This window comes from Oncorhynchus masou, chromosome 24 (assembly GCF_036934945.1).
Source record: "Oncorhynchus masou masou isolate Uvic2021 chromosome 24, UVic_Omas_1.1, whole genome shotgun sequence".
NCBI lineage: Eukaryota > Metazoa > Chordata > Actinopteri > Salmoniformes > Salmonidae > Oncorhynchus > Oncorhynchus masou.
This window is the reverse complement of record NC_088235.1, coordinates 76,537,808-76,557,874: the sequence shown is the minus strand read 5'-3', so window position 1 is coordinate 76,557,874 and position 20,067 is coordinate 76,537,808. Positions and strand designations below refer to the sequence as shown.

The window sequence follows — 20,067 nt, the reverse complement described above, 5'->3', positions numbered from 1 at the left end:
ACTGGAATAGGGATTGATTGAATATGTCCGTAAACACACCAGCCAGCTGGTCAGTGCATGCTCTGAGGACGCGGCTAGGGATGCCGTATGGGCCAGCAACCTTGCGAGGGTTAACACGTTTAAATGTTTTACTCACGTTGGCTGCGGTGATGGAGAGCCCGCATGTTTTGGTAGTGGGCCGTGTCAGTGGCACTGTATTGTCCTCAAAGCAAGCAAAGAAGTTGTTTAGTTTGTCTGGGAGCAAGACATCGGTGTACGCGATGGGGCTGGTTTTCTTTTTGTAGTCCGTGATTGACTGTAGAACCTGCCACATATGTCTTGCGTCTGAGCCGTTGAATTGCGACTCTACTTTGTCTCTCTACTGACGCTTTGCTTGCTTGATTGCCTTGCGGAGGGAATAGCTATACTGTTTGTATTCGGTCATGTTTCCGGTCGCCTTGCCAAGATTAAAAGCAGTGGTTCGCACTTTCAGTTTTGCACAAATGCTGCCATCAATCCACGGTTTCTGGTTGGGGAAGGATTTAATAGTCACTGTGGGTACCACATCGCCAATGCACTTGCTAATAAACTCGCTCACCGAATCAGCATATGCATCAATGTTATTGTCCGATGCTCTCCGGAACATATCCCAGTCCACGTGATCGAATCCATCTTGAAGCGTGGAATCAGATTGGTCGGGCCAGCGTTGAACAGACCTGAGCATGGGCGTTTCCTGGTTTAGTTTCTTTCTATAGGCTGGGAGCAACAAAAGGGAGTCGTGGTCGAAAGGAGGGCGAGGGAGGGTTTGTATTTGTCGCAGAAATTAGAATAGCAATCATCGTTGTTTTGGGTCGCCTACTGGGATCCGATCTATTGTCCTGGGTGGTGGTCCAAACAGAGGATCCGCTTCGGGAAAGTTGTATTCCTGGTCGTAATTTTGGTAAGTTGATGTTGCTCTTATATCCAATAGTTCCTCCAGGCTGTATGTAATAAGACTTAAGATTTCCTGGGGTAACAGTGTAAGAAATAATACGTAAAAAACAAAATACTGCACAGTTTCCTAAGAACGCGAAGCGAGGCGTCCATCTCTTTTTATTTTTGATGCACCAAATAATTTAGGGAACAGGGATCTTGATTTTAGCAGGGGTTTGAATTTCTCTATTCTGGGTACCAGTCTTTTTGGCTAACATTCCACTCCTTGCCACTCTATGTCATTGCCAAAGAGACTGGCCTTTCGGCATCTCAATGATTAATATGCAGCTGGATTTACAGCGGAGTTGCTCAATGGTTGTTGAAAATAGCATTAATATTTTTCATTACAACATGTGGAGCCTCAAAAACAAACATTTAGCTATTAACTAGGCAAGCTATTGTATTTTGAGACTTAAAATCAAAGCAAATAGTTTTTGTGGTTGGAATTGCCGTATGTATTTTGTTTGTGAATGTAGACTAGTGGTGGGGAGTCTACTTCAAAATATTTGATTCCGCGACTCCTTGCCCTTCAACTCCCATTTCTGGGTGTCAACCTTCTCCTAAGATTCAGTATTTTTGCAATGGAGGAGACTAGTTGCTGTAGTCTACATCGAGAACACAAACTCTCATATCTTTCACAGCAAAGAAAGAGCGAGCTAGCAACTACAACCACAGGAGTCGGAGTCTACTCCAAAAATCCTGGAGTCGTGCACCACTAATTTAGACGTCAGCTAGCATCTTTTGACTGACTGGTTTTGTCGGGAAAAAAACAAAAAATGTGTGCTTAATGTGTGCTTTGCAACCAGATACCAACTGTTCTGTGAAGAGAAAAAAAGTTATAGAGTTCCAATATTTTGATAATTGATGTGATTGGAGGATATGTTGTGAGGGTTATCGAATTAGGCTCAACCCCTCTGTTTCCCTCGATCTTATTAATTATAGAATATTGGCAATGACAAGGAGTGGCAAGGACCCCATAGGATGACAATGCCTCCATCCACAGAGCATGAGTGATCCCTGAATGGTTTGATGAGCATGAAAACAATGTGAACCATATGCCATGGCCATCACCAGATCTCAACCCAATGGAACACTTATGGGAGATTCAAGAGTGGTGCCTGAGACGGTGTTTTCCACCACCATCAACAAAACACCACATTGTGGAATTTCTTGTGGAAGAATGGTGTCGCATCCCCCCAGTAGAGTTCCAGACACTTGTAGAATCTATGACAAGGCGCATTTATTTTGTTCTGGGTTGTGGCCCAACATCCTATTAAGATACTTTATGTTGCCGTTTCCTTTACTTTGGCAATTAACTGTAAATCAGAGGCATTCGCTGTGAGTGCATCAGTACGACTTTCTCATCGTCTGGGTTTGGCCGGGGTAGGCCGTCATTGTAAATAAGAATTTGTTCTTAACTGACTTGCCTAGTTAAAAAAAAGGTTACATTTAAATAAAAAAATATATAAAAATTGTGTGGAAGACACAACCTCCAGAAATACAAACTGTGTGTTTGACGGTTGTGCCGAGGAGGAGAATTTCCCATTCTATTGACTAAGGGAGGAATGTCTTGGGCATTTTCTGTGACGTTTGGCAGAGTAACAAGGCAGAACAATACGTTAAGACTTTATTGAAAGAGATTAAACTTGGGTTCAATTAGTTGAGTAACAGGTTTGTCTGGTTGACACACGTGCCCAGGATATTATTGTTCCACACAGAAGAGCATCCATGTGACCTTTCTTCAATTATTAGAGTCATGCATTGTAGCAGGTTGCCAAACAAGGAGTGATGAAAGTCCCAGTTCCTGCCCATGAAACACCTGGCCTATATATTTTCCATTCAGCGGATTGTTGACAATTTCCGCATTTGACCTGCTTGTTTGGTGCTATAAATAGCATTAGCCAAAAAACATAGTTTTAGCAGTGACATCTCTAATTAAAATGGTGGCTTCTATAAGCCACCATTTTAATTAGAGATGTCACTGCTATATTGACAGTCGGAACAACGGGCTCCATTTTCTCTCTCTATTGTTGTTGACAAGTTACCCAACCCAGGAAGTAGAGAACTTATGTTATTCACATGCTGCTGTGCTGCTTCCTGTATAAATATAGGCAAGGCCTGGGGGTTTGGGCTGTTGTATCGTCCCATCAGAGTACACATTAGTTCATGGCTGTTTATGTCCTGGCCTAGGATATGTTCTGGTCAAGCCAGAGATCAAAAATCTAATTTCCTACAGACTTCATCCCACTGGGCAAAAACTGGTTGAATCAACATTGTTTCCATGTTATTTCAATGCCCAAAAATCTATGTGATGATGTTGAATCAACATGGAAAACTGACTGGATTTGCAAAACGTCATTCATGTAAGGGATCTTGTCTTTATTCCGCCTAACATTGAACCCAAATACAATGACAAGGAAAGCTTTTTTGTTGTTGATTTCACATTGAATTCACATTACTTGTAAACCCAAGCAAATGCAAATCAAAACTAGACGCTGAACTGACGTCTGTGCCCAGTGGGATAGTTGTTTGACGTTGTATATGTTGTTTGTGTTTGGCTCATCGGAAAGGATCCTAGCTTTAAAGTTCTAAGCCTGTATGAATGCATGAGGTCATGTGGTTTAACGGAACAGTTCTGGGTCATCCCACAAAATGAGTCCCTTTAGGGTAGTTCAACTTGGTAAAAAGAAAAACATTCACTTAATTTTAACATTTTTCACGACGAACACGTTCTACTTAATAAAAAAACATGTTTTCCCATTTTAAGAGGTTAAATAAAGAATGGATTATAGTAAGTGCCTATTAAAGGGGAATAAATTCCGGAAATTTGTCTATGTGCCTAAACCTCTTTGACTCATTTTTGGACTGTCTGTTACAGTGCGCACCTCTCTCACTCAGGGAGAGTGGAGGCAGGGCTAGAGCCTGCTATGTCACAAGGTTATGTTACTGCAACGCTAGGTAGAATGATTAAAGCATATCCAAACCAAAAAAACGTGGTAATTGGCAGCTTTCGAGCAAAAATAAAAGCGTAACCACCCCATTTAACCACGGCAAGGTGACTGGGAACATGGACGAGTACAAACAGACCAGCTACAACCTCTGTAAGTCAATCATAGCGGCAAAAATATATTAACGGGGCAATGTGCAGTCACAATTCAGTGGCTCAGACACAATACATATGGCAGGGACTATAACAGACTATAAAGAGGAAACCAGCTATGTCGCGGACACCGATGCCTCACTCCTAGACAAACTTAACACATTCTTTGCCAGCTTCAAGGAAAACAACACAGAGCCACCATCGTGGGCCCCCACTGCTCAAGAGGACGACGGCTTCCCGATTATAGGACTTTCAAGCATGGCTGCCAGCCCGGACGGCATACCAAGGTGTGTCCCCAGTGCATGATGCAGGCCAGCTGGCTGGAGTGTTTACGGACATATTCAACCTATCCCTATACCAGTCTGTTGTCCCCTCTTACTTCAAGATGTCCAGCATTTTTCATGTACCCAAGCAAGCTAAGGTAACTAAACTATGTGAGAATGCTATTCATTGACTACAGCTCAGCGTTCAACACCATAGTGCCCTCAAAGCTCATCAATAAGCTAAGGACCCTGGGACTAAACACCTCCCTCTGCAACTGGATCCTGGACTTCCTGATGGGCCGCCCCCAGGTGGTAAGGGTAGGTGACAATATACCCGCCACGCTGATCCTCAACACAGGGGCCCCTCGGGTGCGTGCTCAGTCCCCTCCTGTATTCCCTGTTCACTCATGACTGCACGGCCAGACACAACTCCAATACCATCATTTGCCAATGACACCACAGTGTTAGGCCTGATCACCGTCAACAACGAGACAGCCTATATGGAGGAGGTCAGAGACCTGGCCGTGTGGTGCCAGGACAACAACCCCTCTCTCAACGTGATCAAGACAAAGGAGATGATTGTGGATTACAGCAAAAAGATGACCGAGCACACCCCCATTCCCATCGACGGGGCTGCAGTGGAGCAGGTTGGGAGCTTCAAGTTCCTTAGTGTTTACATCACCAACAAACTAACATGGTCCAAGCACACCAAGACAGTCGTGAAGAGGGTACGACAAAACCTATTCCCCCCAGGAGACTGAAAAGATTTGTCATGGGTCCTCAGATCCTCAAAAGGTTCTACAGCTGCACCATTGAGAGCATTCTGACTGGTTGCATCACTGCCTGGTATGGCAACTGCTCGGCCTCCGACCGCAAGGCACTACAAAGGGTAGTGAGAACGGCCCAGTACATCACTGGGGCCAAGCTTCCTGCCATGCAGGACCTCTATACCAGGCAGTTTCAGAGGAAGGCCCTAAAAATGGTCAAAGACTCCAGCCACCCTAGTCATAGACTGTTCTCTCTGCTACCTCTCTGCTACAAGCGGTACCGGAGCACCAAGTCTAGGTCCAAGAGGCTTCTAAACAGCTTCTACCCCCATGCCATAAGACTCCTGAACATCTAGTCAAATGGCTACCCAGACTGTTTTGCAGTGTACCCCCCCCAACCCCTCTTTACACTTTAATACCTACATGTAAGTACTAACTCAACTAACAGGTGCCCCCGCACATTGACTCTGTATCGGTACCCCCCTGTATATAGTCTCGCTATTGTTATTTTACTGCTGCTCTTTAATTACTTGTTATCTTTATCTCTTTTTCTTATCCGTATTTTTTGAAACTGCATTGTTGGTTAGGGGCTCGTAAGTAAGCATTTCACTGTAAGGTCTGTATTCGGCGCACGTGACTAATAACAGTTGATTTAAATCGGCCCGTAGCACTCACCTCTGTTATCATGAAGTGCTTTGAGAGGCTGGTCAAGGACCATATCACCTCTACCTTGCCCGACATCTTAGACCCACTACATTTTGCATACCTCCTCGACGCATTCGCCATTGCACTGCACATTACACTATTCCACTGAGACAATAGGAATACCTATGTGAGGATGCTGTTCATCAACTAGAGTTCTGCTTTCAACCCCATTGTGCCCACCAAGCTTGTTACTAAGCTCAGTGTTCTGAACCCCTCCCTGTGCAACTGGGTCCTAGACTTCCTGATGGGTTAACCCCAAGTGGTGAAGGTAGGCAACAACATCTCTGCCATGCTGATCCTCAACACAGAACCCTCCAGGGGTGTGTGCTCAGCCCCCTCCTGTACTCCCTGTTTACCCATTACTGTGTGGCTACGCACTACTCCCAACTCAATCGTCAAGTTAGCTGAAGACACGACATTGGTAGGCCTGATAACCAATAATGATGAGACAGCCTACAGGGAGGAGGTTAGAGCCCTGGCGGTGTGATGCCAGGAAAATAACCTGTCCCTCAACATCAAAAAACAAAGGAGGACTACAGGAGACAGAGGCAGCATGCCCACACAACGACGGGGTTGCAGTGGAGAGGGTCAAAAGCTTAAAGTTTCTTGGCACGCACATCCCCGAGGACCTGAAATGGTTCCACCACACCAACACCGTGGTGAAGAAGGCGCAACAGCGCCTCAACAACCTCAGGCGGCTGAAGAAATTCGGCATGGCCCCTAAGACTCTCGCAAACTTCTGTAGATGCACCATTGAGAGCATTCTGTTGGTGTGCGTAACAAGTCACATAAGTTGCATGGACTCACTCTGTGTGCAATAATAGTGTTTAAAAAATTTTCAATGACTACCTCACCTCTGTACGCCACACATACAATTATCTGTAAGGTTCCTCAGTCAAGCAGTGAATTTCAAACACGGATTCAACAACAAAGACCAGGGAAGTTTTCCAATGCCTCACAAAGATGGGCACCTATTGGTAGATGGGTAAAAAGAAAGAAAGCAGACATTGAATATCCCTTTGAACATGGTGAAGTTATTAATTACACTTTGGAGGGTGTATCAATACACCCAGTCACTACAAAGATACAGGCGCTCTTCATAACTCAGTTGCAGGAGAGGAACTAAACCGCTCAGGGATATCACCAGGAGGCCAATGGTGACTTTAAAATAGTTACAAAGTTTGATGGCTATGATAGGAGAAAAACTGAGGCTGGATCAAAAACATGGTAGTTACTCCACAGTACTAACCTAATTGACAATGTGAAAAGAAGGAAGCATGTACAGAATAAAACATATTCTAAGACATGCACAAGGCACTAAAGTAATACTGCAAAAATATGTCAAAGCAATTTACTTTTTGTCCTGAATTCAAAGTGTTATGTTTGGGGTAAATCCAATACAACACATTACTGAGTACCACTCTACATATTTTCAAGCATAGTGGTGGCTTCATCATGTTATGGTTATGCTTGTAATTGTTAAGGACTGGGGGGGGGGTTTCAGGATAAAAAATAAAAGGAATGCGCAATTTGACAGAGCTTGAAGAATGTTGAAAAGAATAATGGCACGTGGCACAATCCAGGTGTGCAAAGCTCTTATAGGCTGACCCAGAAATAGGGTTCGGCGGTACCTTACCAGGGTATACGGTATTACTGGAAGTGCACACAATCGGCACTATTTGTTTTCAAATAAAATAAAATTGTATTGGTCACATATACATGGTTAGCAGATGTTAATGCGAGTGTAGCGAAATGTTTGTGCTTCTAGTTCTGACCGTGCAGTAATATCAAACAAGTAATCTAACAATTTCACAAAAACGACCTTATACACACAAGTGTAAAGGAATGATTAAGAATATGTACATATAAATATATGGATGAGCGATGGCCGAATGGCATAGGCAGGATGCAGTAGATGGTAAGAGTACAGTATATACATATGAGATGAGTAATGCAGGGTATGCGAACATTATATAAAGTTGCATTGTTTAAGTGACTAGTGATACATTTATTACACCCAAATGTTAATTATAAAAGGGGCTAGAGATTGAGTCTATATGTTGGCAGAAACCACTCAATGTTAGTGATGGCTGTTTAACAGTCTGATGGCCTTGAGATAGAAGCTGTTTTTCAGTCTCTCGGTCCCAGCTTTGATGCACCTGTACTGACCTCGCCTTCTGGATGATAGCAGGGTGAGCAGGCAGTGGCTTGGGTGGTTGTCCTTGATGATCTTTTTGGCCTTCCTATGACAACGGGTGGTGTAGGTGTCCTGGAGGGCAGGTAGTTTTCCCCCGGTGATGCGTTGTGCAGTCCTCACTACAAATTGGAGTGGGTCTAGGGTGTCAGGTAGGGTGGAGGTGATATTATCCTTGACTAGTCTCTCAAAGCACCTCATGATGACGGAAGTGAGTGCTACGGGGCGATAGTCGTTTAGCTAAGTTACCTTAGCTATCTTGGGATCAGGAACAATGGTGGCCCTCTTGAAGCATGTGGGAACAGCAGACTGGAATAGGGATTGATTGAATATGTCCGTAAACACACCAGCCAGCTGGTCAGTGCATGCTCTGAGGACGCGGCTAGGGATGCCGTATGGGCCAGCAACCTTGCGAGGGTTAACACGTTTAAATGTTTTACTCACGTTGGCTGCGGTGATGGAGAGCCCGCATGTTTTGGTAGTGGGCCGTGTCAGTGGCACTGTATTGTCCTCAAAGCAAGCAAAGAAGTTGTTTAGTTTGTCTGGGAGCAAGACATCGGTGTACGCGATGGGGCTGGTTTTCTTTTTGTAGTCCGTGATTGACTGTAGAACCTGCCACATATGTCTTGCGTCTGAGCCGTTGAATTGCGACTCTACTTTGTCTCTCTACTGACGCTTTGCTTGCTTGATTGCCTTGCGGAGGGAATAGCTATACTGTTTGTATTCGGTCATGTTTCCGGTCGCCTTGCCAAGATTAAAAGCAGTGGTTCGCACTTTCAGTTTTGCACAAATGCTGCCATCAATCCACGGTTTCTGGTTGGGGAAGGATTTAATAGTCACTGTGGGTACCACATCGCCAATGCACTTGCTAATAAACTCGCTCACCGAATCAGCATATGCATCAATGTTATTGTCCGATGCTCTCCGGAACATATCCCAGTCCACGTGATCGAATCAATCTTGAAGCGTGGAATCAGATTGGTCGGGCCAGCGTTGAACAGACCTGAGCATGGGCGTTTCCTGGTTTAGTTTCTTTCTATAGGCTGGGAGCAACAAAAGGGAGTCGTGGTCGAAAGGAGGGCGAGGGAGGGTTTGTATTTGTCGCAGAAATTAGAGTAGCAATCATCGTTGTTTTGGGTCGCCTACTGGGATCCGATCCATTGTCCTGGGTGGTGGTCCAAACAGAGGATCCGCTTCGGGAAAGTTGTATTCCTGGTCGTAATTTTGGTAAGTTGATGTTGCTCTTATATCCAATAGTTCCTCCAGGCTGTATGTAATAAGACTTAAGATTTCCTGGGGTAACAGTGTAAGAAATAATACGTAAAAAACAAAATACTGCACAGTTTCCTAAGAACGCGAAGCGGCGTCCATCTCTTTTTATTTTTGATGCACCAAATAATTTAGGGAACAGGGATCTTGATTTTAGCAGGGGTTTAAATTTCTCTATTCTGGGTACCAGTCTTTTTGGCTAACATTCCACTCCTTGCCACTCTATGTCATTGCCAAAGAGACTGGCCTTTCGGCATCTCAATGATTAATATGCAGCTGGATTTACAGCGGAGTTGCTCAATGGTTGTTGAAAATAGCATTAATATTTTTCATTACAACATGTGGAGCCTCAAAAACAAACATTTAGCTATTAACTAGGCAAGCTATTGTATTTTGAGACTTAAAATCAAAGCAAATAGTTTTTGTGGTTGGAATTGCCGTATGTATTTTGTTTGTGAATGTAGACTAGTGGTGGGGAGTCTACTTCAAAATATTTGATTCCGCGACTCCTTGCCCTTCAACTCCCATTTCTGGGTGTCAACCTTCTCCTAAGATTCAGTATTTTTGCAATGGAGGAGACTAGTTGCTGTAGTCTACATCGAGAACACAAACTCTCACATCTTTCACAGCAAAGAAAGAGCGAGCTAGCAACTCCAACCACAGGAATCGGAGTCTACTCCAAAAATCCTGGAGTCGTGCACCACTAATTTAGACGTCAGCTAGCATCTTTTGACTGACTGGTTTTGTCGGGAAAAAAACAAAAAATGTGTGCTTAATGTGTGCTTTGCAACCAGATACCAACTGTTCTGTGAGGAGAAAAAAAGTTATAGAGTTCCAATATTTTGATAATTGATGTGATTGGAGGATATGTTGTGAGGGTTATCGAATTAGGCTCAACCCCTCTGTTTCCCTCGATCTTATTAATGATAGAATATTGGCAATGACAAGGAGTGGCAAGGACCCCATAGGATGACAATGCCTCCATCCACAGAGCATGAGTGATCCCTGAATGGTTTGATGAGCATGAAAACAATGTGAACCATATGCCATGGCCATCACCAGATCTCAACCCAATGGAACACTTATGGGAGATTCAAGAGTGGTGCCTGAGACGGTGTTTTCCACCACCATCAACAAAACACCACATTGTGGAATTTCTTGTGGAAGAATGGTGTCGCATCCCCCCAGTAGAGTTCCAGACACTTGTAGAATCTATGACAAGGCGCATTTATTTTGTTCTGGGTTGTGGCCCAACATCCTATTAAGATACTTTATGTTGCCGTTTCCTTTACTTTGGCAATTAACTGTAAATCAGAGGCATTCGCTGTGAGTGCATCAGTACGACTTTCTCATCGTCTGGGTTTGGCCGGGGTAGGCCGTCATTGTAAATAAGAATTTGTTCTTAACTGACTTGCCTAGTTAAAAAAAAGGTTACATTTAAATAAAAAATATATATAAAAATTGTGTGGAAGACACAACCTCCAGAAATACAAACTGTGTGTTTGACGGTTGTGACGAGGAGAAGAATTTCCCATTCTATTGACTAAGGGAGGAATGTCTTGGGCATTTTCTGTGACCTTTGGCAGAGTAACAAGGCAGAACAATACGTTAAGACTTTATTGAAAGAGATTAAACTTGGGTTCAATTACTTGAGTAACAGGTTTGTCTGGTTGACACACGTGCCCAGGATATTATTGTTCCACACAGAAGAGCATCCATGTGACCTTTCTTCAATTATTAGAGTCATGCATTGTAGCAGGTTGCCAAACAAGGAGTGATGAAAGTCCAGTTCCTGCCCATGAAACACCTGGCCTATATATTTTCCATTCAGCGGATTGTTGACAATTTCCGCATTTGACCTGCTTGTTTGGTGCTATAAATAGCATTAGCCAAAAAACATAGTTTTAGCAGTGACATCTCTAATTAAAATGGTGGCTTCTATAAGCCACCATTTTAATTAGAGATGTCACTGCTATATTGACAGTCGGAACAACGGGCTCCATTTTCTCTCTCTATTGTTGTTGACAAGTTGCCCAACCCAGGAAGTAGAGAACTTATGTTATTCACATGCTGCTGTGCTGCTTCCTGTATAAATATAGGCAAGGCCTGGGGGTTTGGGCTGTAGTATCGTCCCATCAGAGTACACATTAGTTCATGTCTGTTTATGTCCTGGCCTAGGATATGTTCTGGTCAAGCCAGAGATCAAAAATCTAATTTCCTACAGACTTCATCCCACTGGGCAAAAACTGGTTGAATCAACATTGTTTCCATGTTATTTCAATGCCCAAAAATCTATGTGATGATGTTGAATCAACATGGAAAACTGACTGGATTTGCAAAACGTCATTCATGTAAGGGATCTTGTCTTTATTCCGCCTAACATTGAACCCAAATACAATGACAAGGAAAGCTTTTTGTTGTTGATTTCACATTGAATTCACATTACTTGTAAACCCAAGCAAATGCAAATCAAAACTAGACGCTGAACTGACGTCTGTGCCCAGTGGGATTGTTGTTTGACGTTGTATATGTTGTTTGTGTTTGGCTCATCGGAAAGGATCCTAGCTTTAAAGTTCTAAGCCTGTATGAATGCATGAGGTCATGTGGTTTAACGGAACAGTTCTGGGTCATCCCACAAAATGAGTCCCTTTAGGGTAGTTCAACTTGGTAAAAAAAAAAAACATTCACTTAATTTTAACATTTTTCACGACGAACACGTTCTACTTAATAAAAAAACATGTTTTCCCATTTTAAGAGGTTAAATAAAGAATGGATTATAGTAAGTGCCTATTAAAGGGGAATAAATTCCGGAAATTTGTCTATGTGCCTAAACCTCTTTGACTCATTGTTGGACTGTCTGTCACAGTGCGCACCTCTCTCACTCAGGGAGAGTGGAGGCAGGGCTAGAGCCTGCTATGTCACAAGGTTATGTTACTGCAACGCTAGGTAGAACTTTGTGGAATAATGCAAATCTATGGGAAAATGTTGTCATAGCGATCATACTAAATTCTGGAAGCCCAATTGGTTGTGAGATATGGCATATACATTTTATGTGATAAATGTCGCAATTTGAACTTGTCAGAGATCTGTGCCAAGCAAGGAGGAAACAGCAGCCCACAGGTTTACTGCTCATGCGACAACACACACACACGAGGGAACTCCTCATAAACACAACACACTAGGAAGTTTTCAAAATACATCAGACTTTAGCACATCACCCAACACAACACACCTTTTACTATATTGTCAGAAGCACCATCAGAATGTTGGTAGAGGCCTATTTCATTTCTCTCTTTCCAATGCATTTATCTGGAAACCAAGCAGTTGCCATGTATTCATGGATGCCAAGGGAAGCCAGACTTTCCCCCCAAAAATGTTATCAGGAAAAATGTTTTTTAAACATTTGAAATAATTTATCTTTCGTCTCTCAGTGTTTCATAAATTTCATTCAATTCGCAATAGGCTGAATGTATCTCACCGGAGACAGCATCCGAGCGAGCAAAACAGCACCTCTCTGTCTCTGTATGTGTAGAGCATCTATTTCGATCTTCAGAAATGACTTTGTCGAAGCAACAAAATAACTAGGGCTTTACAGTGATGTTGAAAACTTGGAGAAACTTTGGGGTCAAGTGGGTTAAACTCTTCCAAGAAGTTACAAAGACTGAGGGACATGCTGCATTCTGACACATTACCAAGTCTTTATTAATAAAAACATGACGCATTGAATTGTCAATGTGGTCTCTACATTAAATAGCACTTCATTAAATATACAGGCTTTTAAAATTCAACATTGGTGCACAATTTCTACTTAAAATACCAAAGGGACTCAAAACGGACTCCTTTTGTGGAACGACCCTTCTATTTCCATCCCATTCTTACTCCCTATCTGACCCTCCACTATTCTTAGGTTTAGATGAATCATTCTCTACCGCTACAAAGCATTTGTCTCCTTTATTATTCGACATGAAAACTGGTACACAGAAAGAGAGAGCCTCACAGTGGAATGTATGACAGTACATCCCCTTTATGAAATCAGAATGAAATAGTCGGATTGGGATACAATCCTATGAGACGTTTTCGTAGGTCTATGTGACCAAAATGTTGCATTTTGTCAGTAAATATATGAATTTGAAGATAATTTTATTTGAAGTGAAGCATACACAATGTCTCACTTTATTGCAAAATTCCATTTCTGGAAGCTTTCCCTGGAGAAGGGAAGTTAAAAGTCTAAATTAGAGCCTGTTCCGACATGGGCACGGTGTCAGGTTGGAGATAAAATTAGCTTCCAGGGCCTCTTTTGTCTGTTTGATGGGAAAGCTCAGTGGAGTTTGAATGAAATACTTCACAGCAGAGGGCTGGTGGAACATTTTTGGTGGGAAACATGGTGTACTGTTGACTTGTCATTCTTTGCTCGTTTCAGGCTTCAGGCTATGAAGAAACCGTTACACAGAACACAGTTGTTAAAGATTTTGGAGGTCAATAATTTTGTGTATTTTCCATGCTTGACCCTTGTCCCATCTAGTCGGTCCACACTGGGTCATGTAGCAGCGCAAATCAGTTTAACCATTGCCAAATTGTCAGTTAACCAACGAGGCAGTGTTCTCTCCCACTAGCTCTGTCTCTTTCTCTGTAATAAGAAATGACTGTTTCCTCTTGTCTCTTTTTCCCACAGAGTGTGCCCATCTGCTGCTGGCCCACAATGCACCAGTGAAGGTGAAGAACGCTCAGGGATGGAGTCCCCTCGCCGAAGCCATCAGCTACGGAGAGCGACAAATGAGTAAGCAACTACTCCCTGACTCATATACTGGCACTATTGTCACTGTACTGAGACCATAAATCCTGACCAGAATTGTTCCCCCTATCATAGAAGGGGGTGGGGTGGGCCTAGCCAACACACCAATGTCTACTGCCTTCCTAATGAAAAGCATTTGGCCTCAGTTGGTTTCCATGAAGGATTTTGGTATCAGAAGTGCATCTTTTCTTGAGGGCCCCACCTGTGTGGGAGAGAAAACAACAAGTAGGGGGAAACACTGTGCCACTTCCGATCAACAGATGCTTTGTGCTTTCCTCCACATGGCTCTCAGAGTGGGCACCAAGCCGTCCTCTTTGTCTGTCTGAGAGGCGGAAATTCCTCAAGGATCTCAGGCTTTTGTGTTCAGATGAAGAAATAATACATTAGAAAATGCAAGCCTCACTCTCTGCCCTGTGTGTCCCACAGGCATGACCTGGCAGTGTTACAGTGCCTGCAGAAAGTATTCGTACACCTTGACTTATTCCACATTTGGTTGTGTTACAGCCTGAATTTTTCTCACCCATCTACACACAATACCCCATAAAGACAATTCTTTGCAAAAGTATGGAAATGAAATACAGAATATAATATAATTTGCATGAATATTCACACCCCTGAGTCAATACTTTGTAGAAGCACCTTTGGCAGCGATTACAGCTGTGAGTCTTTCTGGGTAAGTCTCTAAGAACTTTCCACACCTGGATTGTGCAACATTTGTCCATTATTATTTTCAAAATTCTTCCAGCTCAGTCAAATTGGCTATTGATCATTGCTAGACAACACTTTTCAGGTCTTGCCTTAGATTTTCAAGTAAATTTAAGTCAAAACTGGCCACTCAGGAAAATTTACTGTCTTATTGGTAAGCAACTCCAGTGTAGATTTAGCCTTGTGTATTAGGTTATTGTACTGCTGAAAGGTAAATTCATCTCCCAGTGTCTGGTGGAAAGCAGACTGAACCAGGGTTTCCTCTAGGTTTTTGCCTGTGCTTAGCTCTATTCCATATATTTTTTATCCAGAAAATCTCCCCTGTCCTTTTATAAGCATATCCATAACATAAGCATATCCATAACATGATGCAGCCACCACTAGGCTCGAAAATATGGAGCGTGGTACTCAGTAATGTGCTGTAGTGGATTTGCTCCAAACATAACACTTTGTATTCAGGACCAAAAGTGAATTGCTTTGCCATATTTTTTGCAGTACTACTTTAGTGCCTTGTTGCAAACAGGATACATGTTTTGGGACTTTTCTATTCTCCATAGGCTTCCTTCTTTTCACTCTGTCAATTAGGCTAGTATTGTGGAGTAATTACAATGTTTTTGATCAGTTCTCAGTTTTCTCCTATCACGGCCATTAAACTCTGTAACTGTTTTAAAGTCACCATTGGCCTCATGGTGAAATCCCTAAGCGGTTTCCTTCCTCTCCGGCAACTGAGTTAGGAAGGACGCCTGTATCGTCGTAGTGACTGGGTGTATTGATACACCATCCAAAGTGTAATTAATAACTTCACCATGCTCAAAGGGATATTCAATGTCTGTTTTTCTTTTTACCCATCTACCAATAGGTGCTCTTCTTTGCGAGGCATTGGGAAACCTCTCTGGTCTTTGTGGTTGAATCTGTTTTTGAAATTCACTGCTCGGTTGAGGGTTCTTCTACATACTGTAATTGTATGTGTGGGGTACAGAGATGAGGTAATCATTCAAAAATCATGTTAAACACTATTATTGCACATAGAGTGAGTCCATACAACTTATTATGTGATTTGTTAAGCACATTTCTACTCCTGAACTTGTTTAGGCTTGCATATTTTCAAAGGGGTTGAATAATTGAATCGAGACATTTCTGCTTTTCATTTCTTAAAATAATTCCACTCTGACATAATGGGGTATTGTGGGTAGGCCAGTGACCAAAAGTCCCAATTTTATACATTTTAAAATTCAGGTTGTAAACCAACAGCATTTCTAAAACAAAAGTCAAGGGGTGTGAATACTTTCTAAAGGCACTGTATGCCAATCCCCCAAGCTTGTAGAGATATTTCTGATATTTCTGTTATCATCCTGACCCCATATTTGTATTTTTATTTCTAACCTCTGTCCGGTTGCAAAGCAGTGAAGTGCCCATGTTGTCACGCTGGCCCTACTCTTGTCTTGTGAATCAAAGTAGATTCCTTTATATGGGGAGAGGACCTGAACTGGTCTTCCATTTTGAAGAGGTCTTTTGACACCCCTGGTCATGTTGGCTGTGGGAATAGGAAAACTAGTGGGTTTTTTTCTCCAAACTGATTCAGCTTCACACGGGTGACACAGATTGGGACTGCATTCTGTCACTTTGACCTGATCGAGGCTCTGATCGAGGCCAACCGCCAGCCACTGTTATGGACCGTACTCAGCACAAAGGGAGCTTTAGAAGTGTTAAAGAGAGTGAGAGACAGAGGCAGGTGGCCATAATGGAACATTGCACTCAAAAAGGGACTAGAATGACGTATCTTTTGAAAGGTGTTCCTCTTTCTTCCCCTTATTTCATTTGGCTGTCCATCACTGTCTCTCGAGCCTTGTGAACTTTTGCTTGTCAGAATAATGATAGCTGAGTTAGCAGAAGCATCAATTTACTCTCTGACTGACCTTTCTAACTCTTCAAGAACACACCCTCTATGGCCGGCTTTGATGTCTTTTGGGTGTGTAAGAAGCCAGAGGTTTTGTATACTTCTACCTCTTTTTCCCCCATGGATCCTGACTGTACAGCTATGAGAGGAGGAGTGTGCTTTTATGGATTTATTTGGGTCTTTGGTTGCGCTGCAGCCAATGCCCTGTGGTATGAACCAGGGTACACCATGGCTGACCTCTGTAGTCTGTACTTAACATGGCTACCCAGCATCCATTTGGTCTGTGTGACTTAGTAACTGTTTCAAAGGAGAGGCACTCTCATTCATTTTAAAGACGGATACTTTTTTAATAAATTCTAGAATTAAATAGTCAACTAGGTCCACCAGTTTTGAAGGGAGCAAAAACTGCACATCTTTTTCGAAATTACTATGATGTTCGGCTACACTTTGACTTGTGTTGGTCGATGCACGCACCTACCAGTGGTGGAAAAAGTACTCAATTGTCATACTTAAAAGTAAAAGTAAAGATACCTTAATAGAAAGTGACTCAAGTAAAAGTTAAGGTGCCCCAGTAAAATACTACCTGAGTAAAAGTCTAAAAGTATCTGGTTTTAAATGTACTTAAGTAGAGTGGTGGAAAAAGTCATCCATTGTCATACTTGAGTAGAAGTGAAAAGTCAAAGTATATGCTATACATCAAATTCCATATGTTAAGCAAACCAGATGGCAGGATATTGTTATTTACGGGCATCCAGTGCACACTCCAACACTCAGATATCATTTACAAACGCAGTATTTGTGTTTAGTGAGATCAGAGGCAGTAGGGATGACAACACGTTATATTGATAGGTGCGTATTTCTGAACATATTGCTGTCCTGCCTAGGCATTCAAAGTTTAACTAGTACTTTTGGGTGTCAGGAAGAATGTATGTGAGTAAAAAGTACATATTTTCTTTAGAAATGTAGTGGAGTAAAAGTTGTAAAAAATATAAATAGTATAGTATAGATACCCAAATAAAACTACTTAAGTAGTACTTCAAAGTATTTTTTACTTAGTTCATTTACACCACTGGTACCTACCTTCTGACTCACTAACGATCTATTTTCAAGGCATCATGGGGCATTGTTATCACGGGGCATTGTTATCACACTGATATCCTCGCTTAAATGAATCACTTTCATTCCTGGCAGTTGACTCCTGGGAATGTTACACATTGTAAATGATTACAGTAGCTCATAATGCTGGCCCTGTGATATGACCTGGTAGGAGAGTAGCACTGAAGGAAACAGTGGCTGCTTTCCCTATTCAGTTATATAAAATGGAGTCGGTAGTTAACATGGTTCGCCAAGAAAAGCACTGTCCAGTGTTTCTGAAACATTAGCAGGTTCAGCACTTTTCTGGATCTGGTAGGGAAGTGGGAGCTGTCTGTGTGAGGATGGAAACATCTGAGTGAATGAGGCCGCTGAAAGATGCTGATATCACACTTTTCCAGGAAGTACTGGTCTGGTCTTTATGGAGGTTCTAAAATCCCGTATTCAAAGTGCCCTTTCTGATTTCTAAAAAGACAAGACCAATACTCTGCCCTACAAAGGCCAAACACAGTAACTACATTTTTCAGACTGATATCAGGCTTTATAGTATATGTTTTATCTTGTGATAAAGTGTCCTTGTTCAATTATGCTCAGTTTCAGTGAAAATATAGTGTAAAATGTGCAGTAGCTTCAAAATCCAAGTAATGCGTTATCCGCTCTGCCATAGAAAGGCAAAGAGCAGTAACAACACAAACAGTGAAACTGAGAAAAATGTATTTAAAGTTTACTAGCTGTCCAGCCAAATATGGTGTAGGTAGTAGATAAGTGATAATGCACTGATGTATTATCTTATTATGAAGTACATTTTTATGCATATCAACAATGACTACTTATTTGACCTATGACCTCTAAGTGAATAAATTACCATTCCAGGCTGTATCACAACCGGCCGTGATTGGGAATCCCACAGGGCGGTGTACAATTGGCCCAGCGTCGTCTGGATTAGTGTTTGGCCAGGTTAGGCCATCATTGTTAATAAGAATTTGTTCTTAACTGATTTGCCTAGTTAAATAAAGGTAAAAAAATAAATAAGTCAAACCGAAAAACACAAGAAAATTGGGAAAACATATTAAGATTGTAAATACTGCACAAAGTAGTATAAGTTATAAACATTTTACGTCATGAAATAGCCCTTACCTTATGGCGAAAAATGCTTAAGGGTTACTACAATATAACATAAAAACATGAAAACATAACTACATAAAACCATTAAATACAGTTGGAATATAGTTAGAACTGTCAAACTGTTTCCAGCAAACAGAAAAAGAACACAACAGTTGAAAAAACACATTTAGATTGTAGATACTGCACTTTGCCTTTGTATTACCCATATAGTTGTTTAAGGTCATACAAAGGTGCAGTATTTGCATTTTAGGGGCCATAGGTTAAATCAGTGGTTATGGTTTATATGCATACAAATTACTTTATAATAAGATGATACATCAGTGAATTATCACTTGTCTACCTACAACATATTTGTCTGGCTAACACCAAAAATGTAAAGCCATTTTTCTCAGTTTCACTGTTGGCGTAGTTACTGCATTTTGCCTTCAAATCAAATGTTATTGGTTGCATACACATATGTGTTCCTAGCTCCAACAGAGCACAATGTACAACAGTAACAATATACAAACTTTCATTTTAATTTTTTTTTAATTTCACCTTTATTTAACCAGGTAGGCTAGTTGAGAACAAGTTCTCATTTGCAACTGCACCCTGGCCAAGATAAAGCGTAGCAATTCGACACATACAACAACACAGAGTTACACGTGGAATAAACAAAACATACAGTCAATAATACAGTAGAACAAAAGAAAACAAAAAGTCTATATACAGTGAGTGCAAATGAGGTAAGTTAAGGAAATAAATAGGCCATGGTGGCGAAGTAATTACAATATAGCAATTAAACACTGGAATGGTAGATCGGCAGAAGATGAATGTGCAGGTAGAGATACTGGGGTGCAAAGGAGCAAAATAAATAAATAAATACCAGTATGGGGATGAGGTAGGTAGATAGATGAGCTGTTTACAGATGGGCTATGTACAGGTGCAGTGATCTGTAAGCTGCTCTGACAGCTGGTGCTTAAAGCTGGCAGTGACCGATTGAAGGCAGTGACCGATTGAATAGCATGCATTTAGTTTTACTTGCGTTTAAGAGCAGTTGTAGGCCACGGAAGGAGAGTTGTATGGCATTGAAGCTCGTCTGGAGGTTAGTTAACACAGTGTCCAAGGAGGGGACAGAAGTATACAGAATGGTGTTGTCTGCGTAGAGGTGAATCAGAGAATCACCAGCAGCAAGAGCAACATCATTGATGTATACAGAAAAGAGAGT

At 41.9% G+C, this 20,067-nt stretch overlaps 1 protein-coding gene across 2 annotated transcripts in view; it reads left to right on the top strand.

Annotated features, from left to right (window-relative positions):
• LOC135512680 (ankyrin repeat domain-containing protein 13C-like) overlaps positions 1-20,067 on the top strand; it is an 84,547-nt gene that overhangs the window by 33,638 nt on the left and 30,842 nt on the right. For both annotated transcript variants that reach the window (XM_064934939.1, XM_064934940.1), the window contains one exon: positions 13,922-14,026. In XM_064934939.1, coding sequence (XP_064791011.1) covers positions 13,922-14,026 — 105 coding nt within the window. The remainder of the gene's footprint in view (positions 1-13,921; positions 14,027-20,067) is intronic.